Source organism: Panthera leo, chromosome B2 (assembly GCF_018350215.1).
Source record: "Panthera leo isolate Ple1 chromosome B2, P.leo_Ple1_pat1.1, whole genome shotgun sequence".
Classification (NCBI taxonomy): domain Eukaryota; kingdom Metazoa; phylum Chordata; class Mammalia; order Carnivora; family Felidae; genus Panthera; species Panthera leo.
In genome coordinates, this window is record NC_056683.1 from 106886662 (window position 1) to 106914605 (window position 27944).

Below are 27944 nucleotides of genomic sequence, written 5' to 3' on the forward strand. Positions count from 1 at the left end.
AAGTCAGTGGAAGGATTCTGTATGATACTGTAATGATAGATACATGTCATTACACATTTGTCAAAATCTAAAGAATGCACAACACCAAGAGTTACACTTACCTACTGTAAACTCTGGAATCTTAAGTAATTATGATGTGTCAGTGCAGGTTCATCAGTATAACAAATGTACCACCCTAGTGCAGGATGTTTATAGTGGGGGGTGCTATGTCTTGTATAGGAATGGGGTACATGGGAATTCTGCACTTTCCACTCAGTTTTTCTGAGAACCTAAAACTGTTCTAAAATATAAAATCTATTAAAAACAAAATCCGCATCCTGAAAAAGTTGTCCCAGTTTCCCTGTCCTTCCCAGATTCCAAATGCCAGGAGTCAGACTTACAGGTCCCTGGCAACAGATTAAAGAATCCTCTGGAGGGGCATCTGGGTGGCTCAGTTGGTTAAGCATCTGACTCTTGGTTTCGGCCCAGGTTCTGATCTCACAGTTGTGAGGTTAAGCCCAGTGTCAGGCTCCTCGCTGAGCATGGAACCTGGTTGGGATTCTCTCTCTCTCCTCTCTCTCCCCCCTGCTCTCTCACTTAAAAAAAACAAACATTTAAAAAAATTAAAAAAGAAAAAAATTCTCTGGAGAACACAAACCACTCAAAGAAAAGTCATACTGACATTGGGTGTGTTCAATTAAAAAAAAAAAAAAATATATATATATATATATATCTATATATATATATAGATGATATATATATATCATCTGAAGGACTTCCAGTTTCCACGTAGGATATAGAAAGAGAGAAGGAGCAGTGTACACAGTAACAAAAAATACCAAACACCTACAAAATCACAAGTTTTCCTGAACCTTTTAGACAGCTGAGGTCACTCTAACAACACTCTCATAGTTTTTCATCACACGAGTGCAGAAAAAAAAATCCTTTTTTGTGACCTTCGAAGTTGTACCTGATCTGGTCCCTACTCCTAACCTAAGCCTAAAGCCAAATGAATCAACAAATATACCCCCAGAGACAACAGAGGAAGCAGCACAAGCTGAGACCAGTACTACACAGGCTGTGTTGAGAGGCACGGGGTGCAAAACTCATGAGGAATTTGAATTTCTATGTGCGTTTTCTTAAAGAAAGTACCCCCAGCATAATGAATGAATCAAAAGCCAAGGTACCAGTACCTTCTAAGGAGTTCAATAAATATGCCTTTCTTTGTAAGTAATGGGAGAAGTGAAGGCTTTTAAGCAGAAAAATAACTTGATCTTTCATTTTAGAAAGTAAAATTCTGACTGCACTGTGAAAGATACATTAGATGGGGTAAGACTAAAAAACAGCCAAAATGTATCAAAATAACCTGAGGTTCCTAACATAAACTTTGGCAGGGAGAGACGAGACCTGATTGTTTAGAGGTATTTAGGAAATCATACACAGCAAGGGAATCTGGTGGCTGATTCAAAGTGGGAGGAGAGATACCTCTCCCAGTTTTCAGTCTGTCTGGGAGGTTATGTACCTCTATAAATTTCATTCTATCTTCACAGGGTTCATTCATACCTGATGAGTTACTGGGGACTTGTATAGTGCCTACTGAGATTACTCACATGTCCCACCCCTCTACCACCCACCCTTACCCCCAGACAGTGACCTGCTGTTTCAAATAGACCTGGGCTGATAGAACTCAGGAGCCTCTGACTCCCAAGTCTACAGTTCTGTTCTTTGCTTCTATCTTCCCAGAAGACCAGGCACTTCTAAAAATGCATCATCCCAAATTTCTGTAGCCTTCTCTTGGGCTATTTGTGCTTAATCATTTTTCGGCCCCATAACCAAGAGGATATTACGCTCCCATAAATAACATTTTTTTAAATGTATTTTATTTTTCATTTTTATTTTTGAGAGAGAGAGAGCACACAGCCACAAGCAGAGGAGTGAGGGGGGGAGAAGGGGAGGGGGAGAGAGTGAGAGTGAGAGAGAGAGAGAGAGAGAGAGAGAGAGAGGGACAGAGGAATATCTTAAGCAAGCTCCATGCTCAGTGCGGAGCCCAACAAAGGGCTCAATGAGAGAGAGAGAGAGAGAGAGAGAGAGAGAGAGAGAGAGAGAGAGAGAGAGAGGAATATCTTAAGCAAGCTCCATGCTCAGTGCGGAGCCCAACAAAGGGCTCAATCCCATGACCCTGGGATCATGACCTGAGCCAAAACCAAGAGTTGCATGCTCAACTGACTGAACCACCCAGGTACCCCAACTTTTTTTAAGAGAGAAAGCATATGCACAGACAAGTGGGGGAGGGACAGAGAGAAAGACAGAGAATCCAAAGCAGGCTCCAGGCTGTCAGCACAAAAACCCATGCACTGTGAGATCATGACCTGAGCTGAAGTCTGATGCTCAACCGACAAAGCCACCCAGGCGCCCCTCATTTGATCACTACGGTAGACATTCTTACTTTGCTCTAGGGATAGGATGCAATCAAGAATCACCAAGTGGCCTTTTAAAACTACACACTCATTCCCCTCTCCCTTTCTGACGGGTACCAACACACTCACCAAGGGGTGGGATTGAGTGGAAACAAGATTAAGAACCACCTACTGCTTTCCTAACCTGTTTTATAAGAATAAGATTCGGATATATAACAGTAGTGTCCCAAATTGAATTCTAAGAGAAGTTACTCTGTGGTTTTTGAAATATCTTCTCTGTTGTTTCCTATGGTGATAAACATTTTCAGGTCTCAATCTACTTCTCAGCAGGAACTACACATAGTTTAACGAGATGAATATTATGATGCTCTCCCTACTGTGAAAATCTCAGTGCCATTCTGAGAGGATCTGAAGTTAAGAAAGGTAATGAAATTTTAGGAAAGAGCTTTAATGCTGTCAATATTCAAATTCTTTAGAGAAAAAAATTAGCATTTAATTTAGTGACCAAAAACAAACAAAAAAGCACCTACTCCTTTACTAACCCATGCATCTTTACTTTTGTAACAGAATTTTTTACTTTTTTTAACGTTTATTTATTTTTGTGACAGAGACAGAGCATGAGTGGGGGAAGACCAGAGACAGAGGGAGACACAGAATCTGAAGCAGGCTTCAGGCTCTGAGCTGTCAGCACAGAACCCGACATGGGGCTCAAACTCATGAACTCGGAGATCATGACCTGAGTCGAAGTTGGATGCTTAACCAACTGAGCCACACTGGGGCCCCTTATTTTACTTTTTGTTTGTTTATTTTTGAGAGAGAGAGAGAGAGAGAGAGAGAGAGCGAGCGAGCGCACACATGAGGGGGATGGGGGGAGGGTGGGAGGAAGAGAGAGAGGGGGAGAGGGGGAGAGGGGGAGAGGGGGAGAGGGGGAGAGGGGGAGAGGGGGAGAGGGGGAGAGAGGGAGAGAGGGAGAGAGGGAGAGAGGGAGAGAGGGAGAGAGGGAGAGAAAATTTCAAGCAGACTCCATGCCCAGCGTGGAGCTGGACACGGGGCTTGATCTTACAAAAGTGAGATCATGACCTGAGCTGAAATCAAGAGTTAAAGAATGCTCAACCAACTGGGCCATCCAGATGCCCCTAACATAATTTTTTTAAGAAAATACTGGGGGCGCCTTGGTGGCTCAGTCGGTTAAGCGTCCGACTTCAGTTCAGGTCACGATCTCACGGTCCGTGAGTTCGAGCCCCGCGTCAGGCTCTGGGCTGATGGCCCGGAGCCTGGAGCCTGCTTCCGATTCTGTGTCTCCCTCTCTGCTCCTCCCCCATTCATGCTCTGTCTCTGTCTCAAAAATAAATAAACGTTAAAAAAAAAAAAAAGAAAGAAAATACTGTATGTAACCCTGAAAGGGAAACTAAGCTAAATGAGTGAATTACAACAAAATAAAGCATGCTAGCTTTCGAACTGCATGCAATAATCCAGATTTTCCCAAAATGGGGCACAGAAGATGACTTTAAGGAATCAATACATTTACTTTAATGGTCACTAAAAGTAGCTCATCAAACCTGTGAAGTCATACATTTTGTTTTAGGCAAGACTAAAGCAGGAGGAATTCACACAGACTTCTTATAGGCCCTATGTTCAAAAATGGTCTTGTTGAGCCCTGAGTAACTAAACATTGTGACTTTTTTTAAAACAACTGCTTTGAGATATAATTCACATACCATAAAATTTACCCCTTTCAAAGTAAACAATTCAATTGCTTTGAGTGCATTCACAAGGTTTTACAACCATTACCACCATCTAATTCCAGAACATCTTCATCACCCTAAAAAAAACCCATAACCATTAGTTATTCCCACTCCCCACTGGCCCCTGTCAACAACTAATTTACTTTATGTCTCTATGGATTTGCCCATTCTGAATACTTCAGAGAAATGAAATTATACAATATGTGTCCTTTTGTGTTGGGCTTATTTCACTTAAATGTTTTCAAGTTCCATCTGTGTTTTAGCATGTATCAGTACTTCCCATCTTTTTATGGCCAAACCACATTTTGTTCCCCTGTATCAGTTGATGGACATTTGGGTTGTTTCCACTTTTTAGTGAAAATAAGTAATGTTGCTATGAACATCCATGTACGAGTTTCTGTGTGGACATATTTTCAATTTTCTTGGGTATATACCTAAGAATAGAATCGATGGATCATATGGTAACTCTACATTAGCCTACTGAGAAACTGAAAAACTATTTTCCAAAGTGGTTGCATCATTTTATAATCCCATAATATATAAGGCTCTGATTTCTCCACATCTTTGCCAACACTTTCCTATTTTTGTAAATTATTATACCTGTCTTAGTGTGTGATCTCATTGTAGTTTTGATTTGCATTTCCCTAATGACTAGTGATGGCAACTAATTCTTTGTTAAATATGCATGGTACAGATAACATATCTCTAGTGTCAAATCACATACTACATTTCTTTGGGCATTATGACATGATTTTTTTTTTTTAATTTCTTAAATGTTTGTTTATTTTTTTTTTTTCAACGTTTTTTATTTATTTTTGGGACAGAGAGAGACAGAGCATGAACGGGGGAGGGGCAGAGAGAGAGGGAGACACAGAATCGGAAACAGGCTCCAGGCTCCGAGCCATCAGCCCAGAGCCTGACGCGGGGCTCGAACTCACGGACGGCGAGATCGTGACCTGGCTGAAGTCGGACGCTTAACCGACTGCGCCACCCAGGCGCCCCTGTTTGTTTATTTTTTGAGAGAGAGTGAGAGACAGAGCATGAATGGGGGGCGGGTGGAGAGAGAGAAGGAAACACAGAATCTGAAGCAGGCTCCAGGCTCTGAGCTGTCAGCACAGAGCCCGATGTGGGGTTCAAACTCACAAACCGTGAGATCATGACCTGAGCTGAAGTCAGATGCTTAATCGACTGAGCCATCCAAGCACACCTATGACATGCTTTTTTATCCTCTGCTACTGTCTGGAGTGGGTGTGGTTATTATGAGTTCCTTCCTCCCTTTCAGCTCCTGTCTTGGTAACCTCCCCAAGAAGCCATGCTTTTTGTCTATTACCCTGTTCTCTTCTTTCTCCTACAAAGCCTATACTCTCCACTTCATCTCTGAGGCCTGGTCCTCATCAGGTTCCTGCTCTCACTTGGACAACACATACTTAGCTTTCCTTCACACAGCCTTGCCCTCATCACAGCAGCCTCTGTCAGCCCTACCTCTGTAAACTTCAGCTTTTCCCTCTCTCTCAATTCCCTCTTCTGTCTCCCACTCTCACATTCCACACTTCCAAAGTCCTTCGTAATTTTTCCACATTCTAAACCACCTCTCCCTTTGACTCCAGCCTCCTCTCTGCCCCTCCAATCCTCTCCATGTTTCTCCTTCCTAATATGCCTAGGCTACAAGCCCTCCAGACCTACTCCTTCACCTATGGTTTGTCCTGGCACTATTAAATGTTGTCCCATTCTCTTTCTCTATTCCTCAGTTTGTCACTGTAGTCTGCAGTCTGTCTGCCATTTGATTTGTGAGTAAAAGCAATGACAGAAGAAAACCTTTCCAACTGAAGAGCTGTGATTGTGAATTTTATGTGTCAGCTTGACTGGAACATGGGGTTTCCCAGGTGTATGGTCAGACATTATTCTGGTTGTCTGTGAGGGGGTTTCACCATGACTTTAACATTTGAATCTGTGGGCTGAGTAAAGCAAACTGCCTCATCAATCAAAGTGAAGATCCAAATAGAACAAAAAAGGCTGAGTAAAAGGGAACTGCTTTGTCCATTTCAACTGGAACATTGGTCTTTCCTGCCATGGGGCTGGAACTACATCATCAACTCTCCTGGGTCTCCCACTAGCTGACGACAGATATTGGGTCTTCCCAGCCTCCATAACCACATGAGCCAATGCGTCCTAACAAATACTTATGCTTCTTCACACACATCGCTATGGCATATTTAAAATTTTAAGAGTTTATTTGAGCAAAACCTAATTCAAATTGGGCAGTGTCAAACCAAATGTGGTTAACAGAGCATTCCACTGACAGGAGCTAGTGATGACTTTGATAGAGAAGAGGTGGAAGCAAAGTAAGGACATTATCTGATTGGCTACAGCTTAAACTCTAGTTGGCTCTTTGTGATTGGTTTTCTGTGTGTTTAGATTTCATAACCTTGACATTTACAGGCTTAGATTTTGGTTTGCTTACATAGAGTATATACATATACGCAGACTCACACACACACACACACACACACACACACACACACACACACACTCTATGGGCTCTGTTTCTCTGGAGAACCTGACTAATACAGATGTTTAAGCCATAGAACCCCTTAACTCACAAATAGGAAGATAAGCAAAAGTCATGGAGAGGAATTTAGATTTGGTCCAGTGAACAAAAAAGAGAAAATGACTATTTGTGCGGGGGTTATGTTTATTAATAGTACAATAGACTAAACAAGACAAATTGAAATAGGGACAAAAGTCAAGAGACTACAAAAATAAGGTCTACATGGATTCCTGCCTGGGGAAATGCAAATGAAATGAAATACCAAAGAAACAAAAATGCAAGAAAAAAGAAATAGAAAATTTAATTCCAAAGTTCCACTCTAAAAGGAAAGTAGGGTCAGACAGAAATGCTATAGTTAAGAAAGGAAACTAGGTTTTTGGTTTATTTCTTTATTCTTTGGCATGTGGGAGAGGTCTGATGGAGAAGATGATTAATTCAATTTTGGACATGTGGCATTTGAGGTGATGGCAGACATCCAGGTACAGATGACAATCTTAAAAGATGAAATGGACAGAAGCTTCCTAAAATTAATTTAGGCTTCTACCATCCCACAGCAACATTTTACACTCACCAGAATATATCCCTTGTCTTATTCAAGGGCATCACTTGGCATTGGACACCAAAGTAACTGGTTAATGAACCTTGGTTCTATGATGCAGTTAGTTTCAGTTCTATCACTAAAATCTTCAAATATCTCCCAAACTAATGTTATTCATATGATCTACTAAGAACTTCCTTCCTCTCCAAAGTGATGTAAATTTGAGCACTCACACATGCTGGTCATTTACATTGTGATAAAAGGAAGCCAAGAGACAAAAACTATCATAAATACTCAGGATTCAAACCACAAGATCACTAAAATCCCCTTAAATCCTCCTAGAAATAGGACTACGTCCTATGTAGGTCTGGTCTGGAGGGCACTCACCAGTGTGCTAAAGATTTTGATTTCTTTCTTCCTGACACAGCCACTACATCTGTCACCATATGCCCCTCTCTTAAAGGGGCTAAGAGGATAGAAACAAGAGCTTAGTCAGAGGGAGAACTTCTTTCCACAATATGGTTAAAAATTAATGTAGCATAACTTGAAACCAGTGAACGCTGTTGCCCCAATATACACATACACTATTATCGCTGAAGCAAAGATCCAAAATCCCAAAGATCTCAAATCCAACATCTCAAAAAGTCTTAAAATTATGGTCCTCTTGCTTACTGTCCCAAGAGGCAGAAGATGACAAGTGGTTAAGCAGTGACAATATCCAAAGTACACACCATTACATAGTGTAAGCTCTAACTTTCTGCTATGCTTATAATAAAAAAGCTTTTCTTATTACCATATATTACCATAAATCTAATAATGCCTTTTTAAAATGCTGCGGGAAAGTGTCTCTGCTAATCTGAGGATTCTCGATTTGTGTTCAAATGGCAGGAAGAGCTCTTTCCTAATAATTTATATTAGGTAACCATCTCTCTTATTTTTTACACCCTTAAAAGTCTGTGGCTAATTACTGAAAAAGCTATAAACATGGATTACTTTTCTCCCCTATTCCCAGAAAGTATACATTTTAGCAGTCTGTTTTCCCAAAGTGGTCACAATATTTCCCATCCCACATGCTCTTCTGCAATATGACCTTGCCACTCCCCTACCAAGGAGTCCAATTCTCTCAAATCTAGGCTGGCTTTAATGATTCACTTGTAACCGACAGATGTGGCAACAGTGATAATGAATGACTTCTGAACTTAGATCTGTAGAAGCCTTGCAGCTTCTTCCTCAGTCTCTGGAAGACCCAGGCTGTCATGCTGTGAAAAGCTAACACCACATGGAGAGGGCATATAGGTCCTCTAGTTAGATTCCCCAGATGAGCCCAGCCTTCAAGTCACCCCAGTCCAGGCACAAGGTGAAAAAAGAAGTCATCTTGCAAGTAGATTCTCCAAAGCCAGCTGTTTCAACTCCCAGCTGAGCAAATCACACTCATCCATTCTAGTCTTCCCATCTGAAAACCCAGACATCATAGAACAGAAAAACCAACGCTTCCATCTCTTCTCCGAATTCTTATCCCAAGAATTTGTGAGAATAAAATGACTGTTGTTTTATGCAAAATTTTTGAGTGGTGTGAAAGGCAGATGGATAACCAGAGCAGCAACAAGTAACTGGAATGTATATGCTGAGCAACGTGGCCATCCCCTCACTTTAGTGACCATATTCCATGTTTTTCTTCCTTCGTGTTACTGAAACTTCCATTCTTAAAGAAATTTTTTTTTGCCAATTTTGTTAATTTCCCCATTTATTTTGACAGTTCAACTTTAAAAACCATCATATCCAATAAAATAATTTCCTAGTGTTTGATTTCCAGCTTATTGGTTTTAAAATCTTATTTCTAACATTCTCTCCAGTTACTAGACTTAGTCTTTTTCACCCTTTTATTACAATTTATGTTTGAATTAGGTCATGTCTAAAGACATAATTAGTTGAAGATGTTGTGCACCCAACTATAACCATGATAAGTAAACATTCTGTCAAGCACAAGAATTATTCGGCACTTATCATAAACAAAGAACTATACCAGTACTTCAGGTTTTACCATTATAAACGCTTTATTAATGAGTTAGCTATTTTGAATTCTATATATCTACTCTCATCCGAAAGCCTTATTTTGCCAGAAAAAGCTCATTTTACTGTTTAACAAAAAGAGTATCCTTAATATATAATATTAATATGAAATCTTCAAACCACTGAATTTTCATAAATATAGTCTATTTTATAACTTGCTTTTATATTTAATAAGTACAAATTGGTCACTCACAAACCATAGCATAAAAAAATCGAGCTCTTCATTTTCCCAACAGAACATCTTTTTTCTTTTAAAACTTTTTTTCTTTGTTCTTTTTTCCCTTTTTAAATCTAAATTTTAGTTAACATACAGTGCAATATTGGTTTCAGGAGAATTCAGTGATTTGTCACTTACATACAACACCCAGTGCTCGTCACAAGCGACCTTCTTAGTACCCATCACCCACCCACCTACCTCTATATGCTCCCTACAAGAGAGTCATTTCAGACCTAGAGACACATGCAGATTGAAAGTGAGGGGATGGAGAGCCATGTACCATGCTAGTAGACGTCAAAAGAAAGCCAGGGTAGCCATACCTATATCAAAACAAACTAGATTTTACAACAAAGACTTTAACAAGAAATGAAGAAGGGCATTATATCATAATTAAGGGATCTATCCACCAAGATCTAACAATTATAAATACTTGTGACCCCAATGTGAAAGCACCCAAATACATAAATCAATTAACCACAAACAAAAAGAAACTCATTGATAATAATAACAGTAGGGGACCTTAACACCCCACTTACAACAATGGACAAATCACCTAAGCAGAAAGTGAACAAGGATACAATAGCTTTTTTTTTTAATGTTTTTATTAATTTTTGAGAGAGAGAGAGAGAGAGATGGGGAGGGGCAGAGAGAGAGGGAGACACAGAATCTGAAACAGGCTCCAGGCTCCAAGCTGTCAGCCCAGAGCCCGATGCAGGGCTCAAACCCACCAACCATGAGATCACAACTTGAAGTGGAACACTCAACCAACTGAGCCACCCAGGCGCCCCCCCCCTTTTTAATTTTTTTTTTAATGTTTTTATTAATTTTTGAGGGGGGAGGGGGGAGGGGAGAGGGAGAGAAGGAGGAGGAAGAGGAGGAGGATAAAATAGCTTTGAATGACACAGTGGACCAGATGGACTTAACATATATATTCAGAATTTCATCCTAAAGCAGAATACACATTCTTTTCTAGTGCACATGGAACATTCTCCAGAATAGGTCATGTGCTGGGTCACAAATCAACCCTCAATAAGTACAAAAAGATCAAGATCATACCATGCATATTTTCAGATCACAATGCTATGAAACTTGAAATCAACCACAGGAAAAAATTTGGAAAGCCCTCAAATACATGAAGGTTAAAGAACATCCTACTAAAGAATGAATGGGTTAACCAGGAAATTAAAGAAGAATTTTTTTTTTAAAAATACATGGAAGCAAATGAAAATGAACATACAGCAGCCCATAACATTTGGGGCGCAGCAAAGGTAGTCCTAAGAGGTAAGTATATTCCAATTCAGGCCTTTCTCAAGAAGCAAGAAAGGTCCCAAATACAGAACTTCATTTTCTTTATGAATTTGCAACTACTTGGTAGAGAAAAACTTAGTCCTGTTGTTTCTAAGTATTTAGTCATTTCTAATTAAAGTTTTTTCTTTGCAGAAGATATTCAGTTAAAATCAGATATTATCATTCCAGTTACAATTGGAAACTCCATCTCCTGGACCTCACTTGCGTCATCCAAGCATTCCCACCTAGTGTTTCTTCTGTTTTCACCCCACTCAGCTGGGCCCTTCTAGGGGCGCTTACATGGACATTCTGCTTTCTTATTGACATATGCTAGGTTGAACAAGCTGCACATCTGGCCAATATTATCCTCTTGCTGGTCTGGAAAGTGTAGTGGAAAAACACTGGGCAAGATAGTGGCAGCAGTAATAATACAAGCAGTCTATGACAGATAAAGAACAAAGTGAAGCAAGGAAGGGCTGATGAATAGAAAGAAAATGAAGACACAAAAGAACCACAGGGTCTGGAGAATGGGTAAAATGTGAAAAAGGAAGGGAGAAATGAAAAGTTAAGAAGTCCATCGATTTAATCAACAAATTTTTACAGTGCCATCCATTTGGTTATTCTGGACTTTAAAACTGAGAGGAAAATCTATCAAGCAGCTTGAGTAAAGTTAAAGACCACAGAATCTGCAAAGGTCAAGAATGTGAGACTAGGATGTTAGATGGGTCACCCATGGACAGCAACTCTCTGCTAGCATGGGAAGCAACAAAGAGAGAGGTGCAGGAGGAAGAGACAGCTGTCCTACACCTCACGAACTGTATTTACAGAAGAGTCTAGGAGTAATGGTTTACAGGCTGCAATGAGAGCTAGAAGAAAGATGTCTTCAGGACCTTCGGTTGATGAGGTGTGTGAAAATGAGTAGTGGTCACCTACAAAGGCAGTGGGAAAAGCAGTATCCTAGGGAGAGAGTCAGGTTTTCAAATAAAGCAAGCAGATAGAGTATTTGATGACAAGATATGGCTGTAGAGACGTTTGTTCAGTAGGGAGCAAGAGTTCTAGACAGCAAGTATAAAAACCCAACAAGCATCCAGGAAAAGGAAGCACACAATTGCCTGAGGATAAGCTAGGTGACCCCGGGACCTGCATTTGGAGCTAGGGCCCAGGGACAGAGATATGAGGTAAGATAGAATGAGCTGGCTTGAAGCTTCTATATGTGCTCTGTTCTTATCATTCTGAATCCACAGGATTTCCAGAATGTCAGAGACAGGTAACCAGGGTTAGCCTTACTTACAACTAACTTTAAGAAAGTTAACCTTAAATATCTCTAAGCCTTAGGTTTCTTTCCTGTAAAGTGAAGAGAATAATATCCAGTTGATGAAGTTAAAATGATGAAACAGAATAGTGTATCTAAAATGCTTAACACAGTGCATGACACACAGTATTGCACATTTTTCAGTTTGTTTTGCTTATTGATATGTCCTTCCAAAAACCAGTAACCCATATGCACGGGACAAGCCGGCTTAGGCCCACCGTCTCCCATCTTGTAAAAACAGTTGTGTTCAGTAGAGGAAATGAAAGGATCAGAAGGCTCTTCTTACTGATCTGGCCAGTTTTGCTTAGGTGACATGAAACATGAAGAGGGTTGCCAAACACTGCTTTGTCTCAGGTATGTTCTGTTTCAGGTATGTTCTTGTACATCAGTTAGCTTATAAGCTCCTGAAGGATGAGCTCCTTGACCTATGTGTGTCCTCCACAGTGTCCAGCACTTATTAGACCCTCAAAATGGCTACTGCATGACTACCCATATAGGAATAAAGTAAAACAGGCAAAGTTCCATACCTCAGACATGGAATTCCAGAGGTTATATTTGGCACGATTCTCTTCTTTTGTTTAATAACTTCTATTCTAGTTTTCTAAAAGATGTTTAGATTTTGTAAAATGTGATTTTCAAGTCTAACCTTTAAAACTTTTTTTCAACAAAAAGGCAAAAACCTGAAAAAATACCCATATTTATTTTAGTAAATAAAATATTGGTATTTTTATTCATTCCTTAATTAAAAAAATTAAGGATGACAAACTATGCAGAAATTTTATATAAATTAATAATCAAGTTAGAAAAGACAGTTTGGTCAAATAATTCACAAATATATCACTTTTTTCTTAAAAATTCTAGTGTCTTGTTTAATATTTATTGAAGACCTATAGTGTTCTAGTTGCTAATAAAAAAAGAACAAGCAAAATAAGATTCTGCATTCTAAGACAACATATTCCACCTTATTTAGCCATATGACTACAGAATAGCTGCAAAAGCTAAATTCCAGTATCCATCTTCACCCCCTGGTTCCTCCACCACTGCCCATATTATTATACTCTTTGCAATCCCTGAGCCGATAATTAAATATCAGATCAAACACCTACTACCCACCCACACAAATAAAACTAATTCTTAACATCCTCAGAACCCCTTTCTGCCCTTCTCAGCCAAAGACATAGATTCTCTTCCAACAGAAGCCATATCCTATGCTGCACCCAACTTATCATGGGATGTGGAAGTGATCTGGGCATTCACCTAGCTACTCAATGCTGCCTTCTAAAAAGGGCAACATGCCACAGTCAGACAAATTGTTCTATTAGTTAGCTTCATCACTGCACCTGCCTCATGATAGTAATAAACCAGCCTCCAAGTCACTGCCCACATTTAGTATATATTTAGGCATGGGACTCATAAATTTCCCTCCTATCCCAAATGTCATTACATTTGGAGATTTCAAAAATTATCTAGAATTGGGATGCCTGGGGAGCTCAGTCAGTTAAGCATCTGACTTCAACTCAGGTCATGATCTCACAGTTTGTGGGTTCAAGCCCTGCGTCAGGCTCTGGGCTGACAGCCCAGAGCCCTCAGCCCAGAGCCTGGAGCCTGCTTCAGATTCTGTATCTCCCTCTCTCTCTGCCCCTCCCTCCCTCCCTATCCCTCTTTCAAAAATAAACGAACATTTTTAAAAAATTTTAAAAATTCACTTAGAATCTGAAAGACCAACTCTAACAACTGTCACTCCGCTATAAACATTCTCAAGACCGTACTCTGCATCTCATTTTAACTTGTTCCACCTCAGAAATAGCCCCCCTCCCATGTTATAACTCCTTGCTGTAAACCTTCAACTTCTGGGAATTAACTACATTCACACCAATGGTCCTCTCAATTCCTAAATTTTCCTTAATCTATCAGCTCCGTCCTAACCCCACTTCCTTCTCCGTGCAGCATGCAGCCCAAGGGTAGATTAACTGAACTACTATCTATCGAAGCTCTTTTTTTTTTAATTAAAAATTTTTTTAATGTCTTTATTTATTTTTTAGAGAGAGAGAGAGACACAGAGCATGAGTGGAGGAGGGGCAGAGACAGAGGAAGACACAGAATCTGAAGCAGGCTCCAGGCTCCAAGCTGTCAGCATAGAGCCTGATGCGGGGCTCGAACTCATGAACCGTGAGATCATGACCTGAGCCAAAGTGGGACACTTAACTGACTGAGCCACCCAGGTGCCCCATGAAGTTAACTCTTTTAACCTCAGTCCTTCCGTTATACCCATCAGTCAAAACAAAGACTCTGGATTAATCATTTAAGAACTGCCTTCTTCTCTTCTACATTTGGTGAACAATGGTCCTCTCCACAGGACTGCATAGGACTTTACAGAAAACTGTGATGCATTTAAACTGAGACCAAATACCACATCTAATTTCCTCTTGGGACAACAACACATCTCACTGGATCCTTTCACTTGTCTCTGGTCAGTGATTTTCTCCTTCTTCCCCCAGCAACTATACTAAATATTTTCTATTCTGCTTAAGGCCCCAATCACTAATGATTTTAACTACCACCTATATGCTAATGACTTGTAAATGTTATTTCTAGTATTGATCTCTCCTTTTGGCTTAAAATGAATATCCAAATGTTTGCTCTTTCTATCTGGATATACATGGCCATCTCAAACTGTGAACTCATTATCTCTCTCCCATCAATTCTGCTTCTCTCTTGGGGTAACCAGCCGCTAAAATGGCCCCCAGTGATCTTTGTCTCCCAATATTCAAATCTTTGTGTAGCTACCACCTCTAGTATACCATGGTTGGTGTAATCAAATAATATATGGCAAAGGTGGTGATATGTCACTCTATGATTATGTTACGCAGACTATAGCTTCCACCTTGGTCTCTTTCTCCAATCCCCGTGGGTCACTTGCTGTGGAGAGGCCCACGTGGTGAAGGACTAAAGTCTCCTGCTAACAGCCATAGGAGTAAACTAAAATATGAAGCCTCCAGCCTCAGTCAACTCTTCAGCTTGACTGTAACCTGAGAACCACCCAGCTAAGTGACCCCTACATTCCTGAACCTCAGAAACCGTGAGATAATAAATGTTGTTTTAACCTGCTAAATTTGAAGGTAACTTGTTACACAGAAATAGATGTCCTTCCCATATTCCTATCTCAGTTGACGTTAATATCTATCTAGTCACTCAATCATTAACATTCATTCACGAGTACCTACCATGTGATGAGAGACCTATTATTCTTAATCTTCCACTACAACAGATTGTCACAAAGTCCCGACAAGTTTACTTCCTGTTTCTTTAATCTGCCCCTGAAGATTTTCCAAATCTCTCTGCTCTCTCTACTACCACAGTCCCAATCCAGGTCCTCATAATCTCTCATCAATACTATATTCCAATACCCTCCCAATTAGTTTCCTTGATTCCCATCTGTCCCTGTCAAGAGTGAGCTACTTAAGACACAGAAAAACAGCATATACATGACAGTTAAAGTGGCAGGACCAGGAGAAAGTTCTCTCAAGGAATGAATGACCCCAGTATCCTTATAGACAAGTAACTGAAGTTTGGTAGTCTTGACCATTTTAGTAAAATAGAAAGCAGCTTATCTACATGATGTGTATACATTAAGAGGAGAAGAAGCAACGGTGGGCAATTCAGAGAGACAGCAACATAATATAAGTCAGCAACACGGTGTGATCAGGTAAAATTGGATCATATGATGTTGCACAGAGCTATCAATGTCCAAGCCTTAGTTTCCTCTAGCTGCTATAACAATTTGTCACAAAACTAGGGATATAAAGCAACATACATTTATTAATCTTACAATTCTGGAGGTCTCAAAAGAGTTTCACTGGGCTAAAATCTGGAGGCTCTTGGGGATAATTTGTTTTCTTGCCTTTTCCAGCTCCTAGAGGCCACCTGTATTCTTTGGCTCATGGCCACCTTCCATCTTCAAAGTCAGCAATGGCTGGCCAAGTCTTTCTCATGTCCCATCACTCTGGCACTGATTCACCTACATCCCTCTTTCACTCAGAAGGATTCTTATGACTATACTGGCCCGATCCAAATAATCAAGGATAATCTCTCCATCTCAAGATCCCTCACTTAGTCACATCTGCAAATATAAAGTAACGTATTCAAAGATACCAGAGATTGGGCTGTAGACATCTCTGGGGTAAGGAAGGGAAGGGTAGCATTATTCTGCCACAGTCCAGTTCCAAAATTTCTCTGGCAATGCTCCACAATCCAGAAACAGAGAAAACAAAGAGGAAAGGTGACTCGGGATTGAAATTAAAGATATGCAGGGTCAAGAGAACAATATCAAAATGGCAGGCGTGGCTTGAATTCAAAGTCTTACTTTTTCTAGGCCAGTTAACTTTGCTAACTCCTTCAAAACCACAGAGTGTTCTTATCTGGGCTCCTTTCTCACCGGTAGTTTCTGATAATCACCAGGGGATTGGGACAAGAAGGTATGGATAAATATGAACATACGCTACTATTAACAACATTGAAAATACACATATTCTAGGTCATTTAAGAAAGGTATAGGTCAAGATAAAAAAAAAACAGTAAGTCTAATTATATGCCAAAATATTCTATATTTGAATAGTTAAATTTTCTGCACATTGTATAGTTAATTCAGAAACTTCCAACCAAATGTGCTGAATCCCAGAGAATATAAAATTTGTAGTTATCTTTAGATACCTATACAAAGGCTTTTAACAAAAACAACTCCCACACTGACAGTTTATGCTGAGAAGGAAGTAACTGCAAACATATTTTAAACAATGAATATAAAAAAAATAAGACTATTTTAATTAAAATAAGTCAACATTATATTTTCAAAGGTTTCACTCCATGCCATAGAATATTTTTTATATTTGATTCCTTTTTCTGACCTAGAGCAATGTGGTAGACTCAAGTTCAGATTGTGAAGATCACAGTTTATATACAAGGAGAATCTCTGGGTGCAATTTTGTCCCATGTTTATGATTATAGGCTGGCTACTAGGTGACTGGCAACTCACACAAAAGATAAGTATTCCTGCCCCCACTATCCTTTCTACCCCTTTCATCTGTGGGTGCTTAGAGGGATAATAAAAGTCAAAGTCATACTCATGTGAGGGTGTTCAGGGTGTTAATAAGAGTCATAGTCATACAGGCCCAAAACAACAGCTGAAAACCCAGGGCAGGGGCTAAGTAAACAGCAGATGCAGTTCTGTATCCATTCTTAGATACAGTAGATGCTCATCATTCATGGATTCCATATTTCCAAGTTTGTCGACCTGCTAAAATTTGTATGTAACCTTACAATTTAACACTCACAGTTTGTTAATCTTCATTCACACGTGAGTTATACACTGTTGCCTATGAGTTCACTGTTAATGAACCAATTAGGTGTATTTAAAAAATTTTTTTTAATGTTTATTTATTTTTGAGAGAAAGAGAGCCAGACAGAGTGTGAGCAGGGGAGGGTCAGAGAGACAGGGAGACACAGAACTCAAAGCAGGCTCCAGGCTCTGACCTGTCAGCACAGAGCCCAACGTGGGGCTCAAACCCATGAACCACAAGATCATGACCTGAGCTGAAGTTGGGTACTTAACCAACTGAGCCACCCAGGCGCCCCAATAAGATATATTAAATAAGGTGCCGTTAAACAGAAACACACATAAAACAAGGCTATGTGTTGACTGGTTGATGAAAATGTGACCAGAGGGTGTCAGGAACATAACCCTATATTTCCCCTAGAACATAACTTCATAGAATACAACCATCTCAAATAATAAGAACCACCTGTATTTTATTTGCTGTTAAACCTTTACTTTTGATAGCTGTGGTCTCTAATAATGTAGAATATATCTCCATCAAAAGAGAAAATATATACAAAAACATACTCGTTAAAACTGTATCAGCAAACGCTAAGCCAAGGGGTAGGGGTGTGGAAAATGGGTAGAAATTGGCATTTACTGACCTCCTCTCCTACACAAATTATTTCATTTAATCTCTACAATAATTCTATGAGATAGGTTTTGTTATTCTCATTTTACAGATGAGGAGACTGAGGCTCTAACAGGTTAAAACTTATTAAAAGTAAAACACTAATACATAGTGAACCTGAAATTCAAACTGGGGTCTGTCAAACCCACTGAACCACACCTCTGACCTATAATGATGGGCACTGCTGCTTCACTGGGTCATATGGCTATGGGACTGTGGCTCTCTGGCCTGCCCATGAGAGACCTAAAGCTAATACAGTCCCATTAACTCCTGGGTTTCAGAAAACTGAAATTTCCCTTGCAAGTCCTCTACCGCCTGGACAAATATGTTATAAATCTGTAACCAGAGAATGTGTTGATGTTACTCTTTAAATTATTATTAAAAACCTTATTAAAGAGGACACTGGAAGGGACTAGCTTAGTTTATCTAAGAAAATGAGATCTATAAATTCTACCCAAAACAAACCAAAAAGCTGCCCATAATTAAGCATTTAAAATTATCAGATTAATCTGTTGATTAAAATGTTCACCTATTTCATTCTGGTCATATTTTCTCACAGATCTATTGGAACAAAATTAAAAATATATATAGTCCAAAAGTGGAATGATAAATGAATAGTATCAAATAATCAATAGTACCTAGCACAGCATCTTTCATGGACGAAGCATTCAACAAAAGTTTACCAATCATATGGATCTATATGCTCTATTTTAGTCGTATTTAAGTAGATCTTCAGGGGCGCCTGGATGGCTCAGTCAGTTAAGTATCTGACTCGATTTCAGCTCAGGTCATGATCTCACAGTTTGTGAGTTTCAGCCCCATGTCAGCCTGCATGGGATTCTCACTCTCCCTCTCTCTCTTAAGATGAATAAATAAACTTAAAAAAAAAATTTAAGTAGATCTTCTTTTGTTATTGTGGGTAGACCATTATATCAAACATACATACGTACACACGCAATTTCCCCTCAAAATTACATACGCTTTGTTTTTAAAGTGTTTCACTAGGCAAAACATCTAAGAATAAGATTGAGATGGTATTTAGTGTTTCAGTTATGAAATGTTTTCTGAAAGACATGACATTCTGTTACCACCGTGCTTAAGAAAAAACAGGATGAAAAATGCAAATACCTGTGAGCACAGAGACGCACATTCAGCAGAATAAACAACATCTTCCCAACCAGAAAGCCAATGTCTAGAATTTGTGCACAAACTTTGCACTTTGTTTTATGAGGAAAACAGGGTAAATAAAACAAGAAGTAACAGAATTTATTCAGAAATAAAATTTCAGGGGCACCTGGGTGGCTCAATCGGTTAAGCATCCGACTCTTGATTTTGGCTCATGTCATGATGTCATGGTCTTGAGGTGGAGCCCCGCATCAGGTTCCATGCTTAGCATGGAGTCTTCTTAAGATTCTCTCTCTCCCTCTGGCCCTCTCCCCTGTTCTCTCTCAAGAATAAATATTAAAAAAAATAAATAAAATTTCAGTATTTGCCACAGGATTAGTATAGGTTTAGCCTAATCTTCTATGCATATACTGAAATTGTAACACTGATGGAGAGGTAATAAAGGACTCTGTGGAACTTATGAAGGTATGGTTTAAATGTAAATATATTATTTTGGAAGATGGAAAATTATTAATCCCTATGGTAACTTCTAGTTAACTAAAATAACCCCTCCAATAATTTTGAATAGGGGGTTATCTTAATATTTTACTAAAATTGTGAATTTTAGGGATAACTTAAATATTAGCAATGTACTTTGTATACCAAATTTTCATTTTTAAATCTCAAAATAGAAATGGTACATATAAATAAAGAAATATAGATTCATAATTTTTAGAAGTCATTAAAAATACATCTCCTCGGGGCACCTGGGTGGCTCAGTTGGTCAGATGTCTGACTTCGGCTCAGGTCATGATCTCATGGTTCATGAATTTGAGCCCCACATTGGGCTGCTGTCAGTGCAGAGCCCACTTTGGATCCTCTGTCCCTGCCACCTCTCTCTCTGCCTCTCCCCACTTGCACGCTCTCTCTCTCTCAAAAATAAATAAACATTTAAAAAAAATACTATATCCTTTGTAATAAATTAGGTGGCATATTAGGACCTGAATCTAAACTGTTCAAATCCCAAATATTCTGGTTGACCACTAAGTCTTTTGTTTTTCCATCTACTATAGGTCCTTTGGTAGTTTCAACCTCCCTTTATATCTCAAAATGAAGGTAAAAGATATAGGACAAAAATTTACATATTCAACTTCACTAATTGTGTACATTCTCATTAAGGTTTAGTGGGAAAGATGTAATCAGTAATGAAATAAGTTTGAGACCTACAAATGACAGTATTCACTGTTGTAGTTTAACTTTAGAAAGCTAAGAATAAAAAGTTTATTTTCTAAAATACTTGCTTTGGTCTCAAATGTTAAGTATACCAAAATACGGACCATAACTGGTAATCCCCAACTTGCAAAGACCGGTGTTTCCAAAATTCACCTTTATATATTAATTGATTGGCAGTCAGAGACTATTTTCAATACTTCAAAGAACTGTTAAGTTCCCAGTTCAATCTAAAAAAGCCTCTGGGGCTCAGATCACGCTTGGGATATAAAATATAACTTTGATAATAATATTTCCCCACATCAAACTACCATTTTTAACATCGCTTTTATTTACCAAAAAAAAAAAAGTCCTGAATTAATTTAGCAATTGTCTCCCACCTTTCCTCAGATGTTTATCTGCAAAATAGACTGAGGGGCATACCAATTCTGACTGGCTTACTTAATGTCCTTCTCGCTCATAAGTGGTCTACAAAATAGAAACTTCCAGTGGTGAAAAAACAAATATGGCATTACAAATTTTCATTTTTCACATCAATCCGATCTCATGGCATAATATTCAAGTTTATTTGAATGCTCAAAGATTAGAAACTTTTTCCATCTCCCAAGATAAGCTGAAAGGACAGAAAATAAGTTATTGGTTTTCTTTTTTTATTCCTCCATTCCCCCTCCCCCCACCAATTACCTCCTATTATCATTCAGAAGCTAAATGGTTTTACAGACCCAACTTACTCTGCATTCTCATCTCAAATTTATGAGGTACAACATTTTCAGAAATACTAATAATTTTCAAAATTAAAGTATAGGGATTTACTTACTAATTCAATTAAAATGACCAGACTGTTTCACTAACATTTTGCTGAACCTCCTCTTTCATACCATTTTTTAAGAGGTTGGCAATTAAAAGACAGCAAATAATTTTCATAAACAAACAACTAACACAGAGAGAGGGGTGAAGGGAGAAAAACTGGTAAACTTCCAACTTCCTGCCTTCAGGAATGAGACCTAAGCAACAATCCAATTAAGAAAGCAAGCAGTGTAAGGAAAAAAATTTAAAATAACCCCCTAGTAACTTTGACACCAAGTATGACAGTCTCCAAATCAAAGTAATTAAAACATTTTTTAAGTCTGGAATGACTAAAGCTGTTAAAGAAAACATAAAAATATTATGACATTTACCTGAGAATACAAAAAATAGCTCTGTTACAAATTTGCCAAAGCCACAGTTGCAAACTGTACAACCTGTAAATACGGAGAGACAGCACATCACATGGGTTCACTGTCCCAAGAAATCTGTGATTGAGATGGTGGACGAAACATGGTTCCAACATGACAAAACCACCACCAAAACAAGTCTCCAGCTTCTTAGAAAATGAGTGAGTAGTATTAGTTAGAAAGAAGGAAGACATAGGGAAAAGAGACCTGCTAGCACAGCTGCCCTTCTCTCTGGGTTGGTGTTCAGGTTCTGCCGGGGGCAAGCTGTACAATCTTCAAATGACTCCGGCCCTCAACTCCCACACCTATTAAATGAGAGGGTTAGGCTGGTCAGAATCTGTGGTTTCTTCCAGCTCTAAATTTTTTTAACTCTAAAGGCGTCCCTTTATAAAAGTTTGGACAACTGATAAACAGTATATCAAGTTTTTGTGCCTATTAATAAAATACAAGAAATCAATTCAAACCACTCAAATATGACTAACATTCTTTGTCTGGACAAAGAATGAATGCTCCCCATGGACCAAGGTGGGTCCTATGGGAGACAGAGTAAGCTGGGGTGGCGTCACCTAGGTGTATCCAAGAGGGTTACCTGAAGCTTGAACAGACCTCAGCAAAATAAACATGAAGACCCTGCAACATCCAAGAGGCTGAGGAAGGAGTAAGCAACAAGCCAGAATACAGATGCATTTTCACTGTCAAGCAATCTGAAGTGAGGAATCCTGAGCAATGGAGGCAGGAGGTAGAAGACACAGGAGGAAAGAATGAGCTTTAAATGTGTGCCAAATCTATAACAGCACTGAAGCTAGATCACCATGCACCATTCAAGTGAAGTTTGCTACTAGTCTTTCCTCTCTTCCCTTCTTCCTTTTCCAACAGGGATGGGAGGGTAGAGGGGGTGTTAAATCAGGAACAGCAAGACAAAGCAAGAGTAGAAAAGCCCAGGCAGAAGAAAAAAAGTCATGATGCCCCCCTTCCTGATTATTGGCTTCCCGCTCATAGTGGGCAGAGCTGGGAATGGGCATGGGGGAGAAGCGTTGTCCTTAATTTAGGTTTGGTTTCGGGTCTTTATTTGTTGGCACTGAACATTTTAATAATCAAATTGAGACTTCTGCAATTAGTTACTGAAAGACAACTTGTATTATCTAATAGCCACCAGAAAAGTCAAGTTTATCTACAGGCAGATGAGCCAGCCTCACAAACTGAAAGGGACAATGAGTAACACACAAAAAAAGCTGTTTGATAATTACATTACATATATTGCTTTTCACCCTAATACAATAAAGAGGCAACACAGCAGAGAGTAGAGAAGCACACAAATGTGATCCTATTAAACATAACTCAACCCACCCAGCTTCTCTGCCTATCCTAAGATGGTTCAGCCACTAACAATCCCAGAAACCTGCCATAACATGACTCAAGAATCTAAAACTGATTCTTAAAATTTGCTGGAGTGGCCTGAATATAACAGATTCACTTTAAAAGGCAGAGACTGTGTCTTGCTCCATGCTATATCTCGAACATTTAGGATAGTGCCCCTTATATAAAAGGTGCTTTAAAAACTACTGTTCTTCTTTCTAGGAGATGGCTGCTATGTTAGGTTCTAGGGAAATAGAATCTGAACAGATATGTCTGCAGCTGAGCTGGCTTTTTAGTTAAAAACATATTGAGTCTTACTATGTACAAAATTATAATACAGAGGGGCGCCTGGGTGGCTCAGTCGGTTAGGCATCCAACTTCAGCTCAGGTCATGAGCTCACGGTTTGTGAGTTCGAGCCCCGCATCATGCTCTGTGCTGACAGCTCAGAGCCTGGAGCCTGCTTCAGATTCTGTGTCTCCTTCTCTCTCTCCGCCCCTCCCCAACTTGCGCTCTGTCTCTCTATGTCTCTCAAAAAATAAATGTAAAAAAATTTTTTTTTAATTATAATACAGATTACTTTCATCCTTAACCTTTCATAACTAGTCAAGTATTTGAAAAATGCATGTATTTTCAATACTGTTCTACAACAATGCAGAATACATGTGAAAAATTTAAACTCGGCGATTCCAATAGAATTAATGTATATATTTTTAAAAACTTAGCAGAAAACCCTCTAAATAAATACAATATAATAATACTACTAAATGCAAACTAGTTTATTTTAAAAAGAGAGGAAGAGTTTAAAAATATATTATCCACTATTTTATTAATATTCTGTTGGCACAGATTCTCTCTTTTCAGTGACAGCCAGAATTAAGAGCCTACTATCTTAGAGAGTTATAGTATCATCATCCCTCTCTTAAAGATTAGGAAACTGAGGTCCAGAATTTAATGACTTGCCCAAGGTCATATTACTAGTGATCAGTAGAGCAGGAGTTTTAATTCAAGAAAGTCAGATTCCCAAGCCACGCTAATTATAATGCTGAAGAGCTGAGTACTACTGACTCTCTCCAGAAGATAGAATATCCTATTTTAATGATTATAATGTTTAATTCTGAAATATACGCTAAGCTTCCAACCTACTTCTACTAATGTGAATAAACCCTTCCTGAGTGAAAATTCTATGTAGCAGATACCAGTAAAGTTTCTAACAGTTGATATATTAATCATATTGTTCTGATTGTACAGTATTTACAAGAAGTGTTTGTGACTGTAAAATTGGACAGTTTCCAAAATGGTACATAAGGGATGCATGTCTTATTGTAGGTTTCAAGAACTAAAGGATGTTGGCTCCGGTAGAGTCCTATTATCTTATTATTTCATTGTCACATCTTATCTTAGTAATAAATGCAAGAGACAGGGTGGGATAGATATTCCAGTACAAGTCAGTGCTTCTCAACATGAGAGGAGTCCCCCAACCTCCCGGGGACATTTGGCAATGTCTAAAGACATGGTCATTGTCATGATGGTGTGTGCAGGGGGGGAGTGCTACTGGAATCTACTAGGTAACAAGAGGAATGCTGTTAAACATCCTATAATGCACAGGACAGCCCTGCCTGCTCCCAACAAGGAATTAGCCAATCCAAAATGTCAACAATGCCAAGACTGAGAAACTCTAGTGTAAGAGATTAAATGTCCGAGGCACTTAGCAGAGAAGGTGGTGTGGGTGTTTAGAGACTGTAACTATAAACACTAAATCAGAGAGTCCAAGTAACACTCAGTAAAGATTAGGAATAGTACTGGAGCCTTGAGGAGCAATGGTATGGGGGCAGCTTCCTGCCTCATTAGAGTAAAGGTGAGTAATCAGAGAAGGTGATAGCAGCTTCTATCAGTACTCTCAGCTTTAATAGTTGTACTAATATTTTTGTCTGATAAAAGAACAGAAAATCGAAAAAGGTAGGTAGTAAAAATAAAAGTAGTTTACTGGAGAGATGAGAAACTTTTTATTCAACTGCACACAGTTCCACTACCAACTTGTTTCTATTACATACGGCAGGAACCTAGAGGGTTACAATCTCAAATAAGAACAATGGGTGTTGTGGACATACCATAAGAAAAGCCAGAATAAATATATAACCATGTGCTTCATTCTGAACATCAGTATTCTGAAGACCAAACATGATTTCAGGAAACCCGGCTTTGAGCTCCCAAACGTATAAATGCCCTGATGGTATACTATTGTTTCTTCCTGGGCTTTCCTTCCTCTGAATATGGGAATCATCTGTCACAAGATTAGGCAGTAAAAACTGGGCACATAGTAAGCTCTGAGACAGAGTGGACCTAAAATGAAAACCAAAACACAAAATTTCCCCCAGTGTCGCCCTGCTTTGCGTGGCTGACTTTTACCATCATGTTCTTGCTCCTTTTTCCTTGAATGCTCTTCTGTAGGAGACCTCCTTCTTCATCCTATCATGTTAGTTTTCTTTCTACCCTCAATCATATTTCTTCACCAAAATCATTTTACCCTCTTTTCATTCCCATTTCACTGTTTCCTTTCTTCCAGCTCTGTCTTACTCTACCTTCTCAATAGTGCCAACTAGTACTGGAATTATAAAATGAGAATTTTGGAGTTGAAAGAGTCAGACTTACTATTAGTACTTACTATTAGCTCTTACTATTAGTAAACGCCCATGATACCCACCTCTCTTCATCATACCCACACTAACAAGTGGTTAGCCAACTCAGCTTAAACACATTGAGAGCACCTCTACTAACTTTCTGAAACCACGAATCACTTGTTCTCATTAACAGGTATTGAAAGATTGCTCATGATACCTAAACAGAGCAACAGAATTGGTCTGAAATTGCTCTTGCTTCACAGATATCAACTTCTCATTATCAACATTAACTAGAAAAAAGCTCACCATCCTAACTACAGTTGGCCAAATTTGCAGACTTATGGGTTTGAAAATTATCTTTTGATAGACTGAAACATTTAACTAAGCGCAGACACATGATTCATCTAACAAGCCGTGTTTGACATTTTGTCAGGGTAAGGAATGACTCATTAAATCCCCAAAATGGCACGCAAGGTATGTTTTACCCTCCTACATTGTTCAGGTTTATTCTCCCCTAAGTACGTATCCAACAGAAGATACTGATTAATTGGGAAGATTCCGGGTCTTGTTGGGTAAATACGGTACTGTACTTAATACAGTAGTATAAAGGCTCGTGAAGTCTGGGCAGATACATGAGAGCAAAACTAAAGTGATTTATTATTGTGCAATAAAGGAAGTAGATCCTAATTTGTTCTGTGCTGGCTTACCCCCTAAAGGGCAGCGGGGTGCGAGTCCCATAAACCCAGCCGTGCGGGTGAGTTATCTAGTTTAAATGAACGTCTCCGGCGTTCCACCGAAGTTTGAACGGTTCTTGGAGCTTAGTCTCTGGCTGTTGCTTCCCCACAGAAGCCCCCTTCAACTCGCCCGGGGCGCGAGGCTCGCAGCCTCCCTGCCTGGCAGCTGAGCCCGTCGCGGCCCACATGGGGTCCCCGCCGTGCTGACCCCGCCGCCGCGCTCTTACCTTGGTGAGCTGGGCGATTTTCTTGCTCATTTTCAGGTGCAGGTCCTGGCTGTAGTCCATGCTGTGCCCCGCCTGCTGCGCGGCGGCCGGAGAGGGCGCGAATTTGGCCGCCCCGGCCGCCGGGCCGCCGTAATAGTGCTGCTGCCAGCTCATGCCCGGGGTCGCCATCTTCCCGATAGACCCCGGCCCGGGCACCCGTCCTAGCGCTCCGGGGGCGGGCCGAGGAGCAACAGCGTCTGGGAGGCAAGAACCCGGGCGGCCGCTTCCGGACCCGACCCCCGGCGTTTGACAGCCGCGGCCGCAGGCGCCCTCCGGCCCACGACCCCCCCCCTCCCCGTCACTCCCGTCCAGGGACGGGGCAGCCCAGCCGGCTCGAGGCCGCGGACGACACCGGCGCGGGGCAGACGCCCGGGGTCCAGCGGCGGCGGTTCCGGGCCCGACCCGCTCTTGCCAGCTTTCCAGCTGGCTCCTGGCGGGGGCGTCGTGGGCAGCGTGGCCCCGCAAGTCCCGCTCCCACCCGCAACCAGGGACCTGGCAAGACGGCCGCCGCCGGGGCTGCGGAGGGAGGAGGAGACGGGGCGGGCTGGTGCGGGGGAAGGCGGGACATGGAGGAGGACGCGGGAGCCGCGGAGCCGCCGTTACCAGGGCGCGCGGCCCGCGGAGCGCGCGGGGACGACTACGTCATTTCTCCGCAGCCAAGCCCCGCCCCGGGCCGCCGCCACCGCCAGCCCCGCAGCCTCGCGGCGGGTAAAAGGCGCCTCGGGAGGGCCCGCCGGGACCGCGCCGCCAGGTGCTTCACCTTGCCGTGGGGATCCCTGAGCCCCCAACTGGGCGGCGAGCCCTGTGTGCCGTGCGTGGGGCTCTACGTAAAAATTTCTGCGAGAGTGGATGAAGCTGTGGTCCTTTCGATTTGCAGAACGCGTGCCGATTTACTGACGGTTTTCCACGTGTAACATCGCGTGCGCTTGGGCTAACTAGCTTTTCCCCAAGAAGGGCGTCAAGCTCTCATCCAGTTCCCTCCCAAAGCTGGCCTCAGCACCGCAGAACGTGGGTAATGAAATAGCTGGGAATGGTATAATCCCTCCCTTAAACCTTTCAAATGCATGCAAATATGATGGTTACAGTGTAGTTGGCCGACCTACTAAGTGCCAGGCATTTGTCCTTCATTCAACGTCAAGTATGTGTGTGTGGAGAGATCATACCTCATTAGTCAATAGCAGAGCACTGCACCCTTACTTTTTCCCAGTCTTAATGGAGCCCGAGGCAATTATATATGGAATCTACTTTACTTCCAGACAGCGGGGAAAAACAGAAGTTGGAACAAGATGCCAGCTCCTTAAGGTTT

The 27944-nt window shown here is 40.5% G+C and overlaps 1 protein-coding gene across 3 annotated transcripts in view; it reads right to left on the reverse strand.

Annotated features, from left to right (window-relative positions):
• Positions 1-27103, reverse strand: part of FAM184A (family with sequence similarity 184 member A) — a 122164-nt gene extending 95061 nt beyond the window's left edge. For all 3 annotated transcript variants that reach the window (XR_006202804.1, XM_042939714.1, XM_042939713.1), the window contains exon 1: positions 26600-27103. Coding sequence is in view for 2 of the 3 variants with exons in the window: in XM_042939714.1 (XP_042795648.1) it covers positions 26600-26767 (168 nt within the window). In the remaining variant the exon portion in view is untranslated. The remainder of the gene's footprint in view (positions 1-26599) is intronic.
• Between the last annotated feature and the right edge of the window lie 841 nt (positions 27104-27944).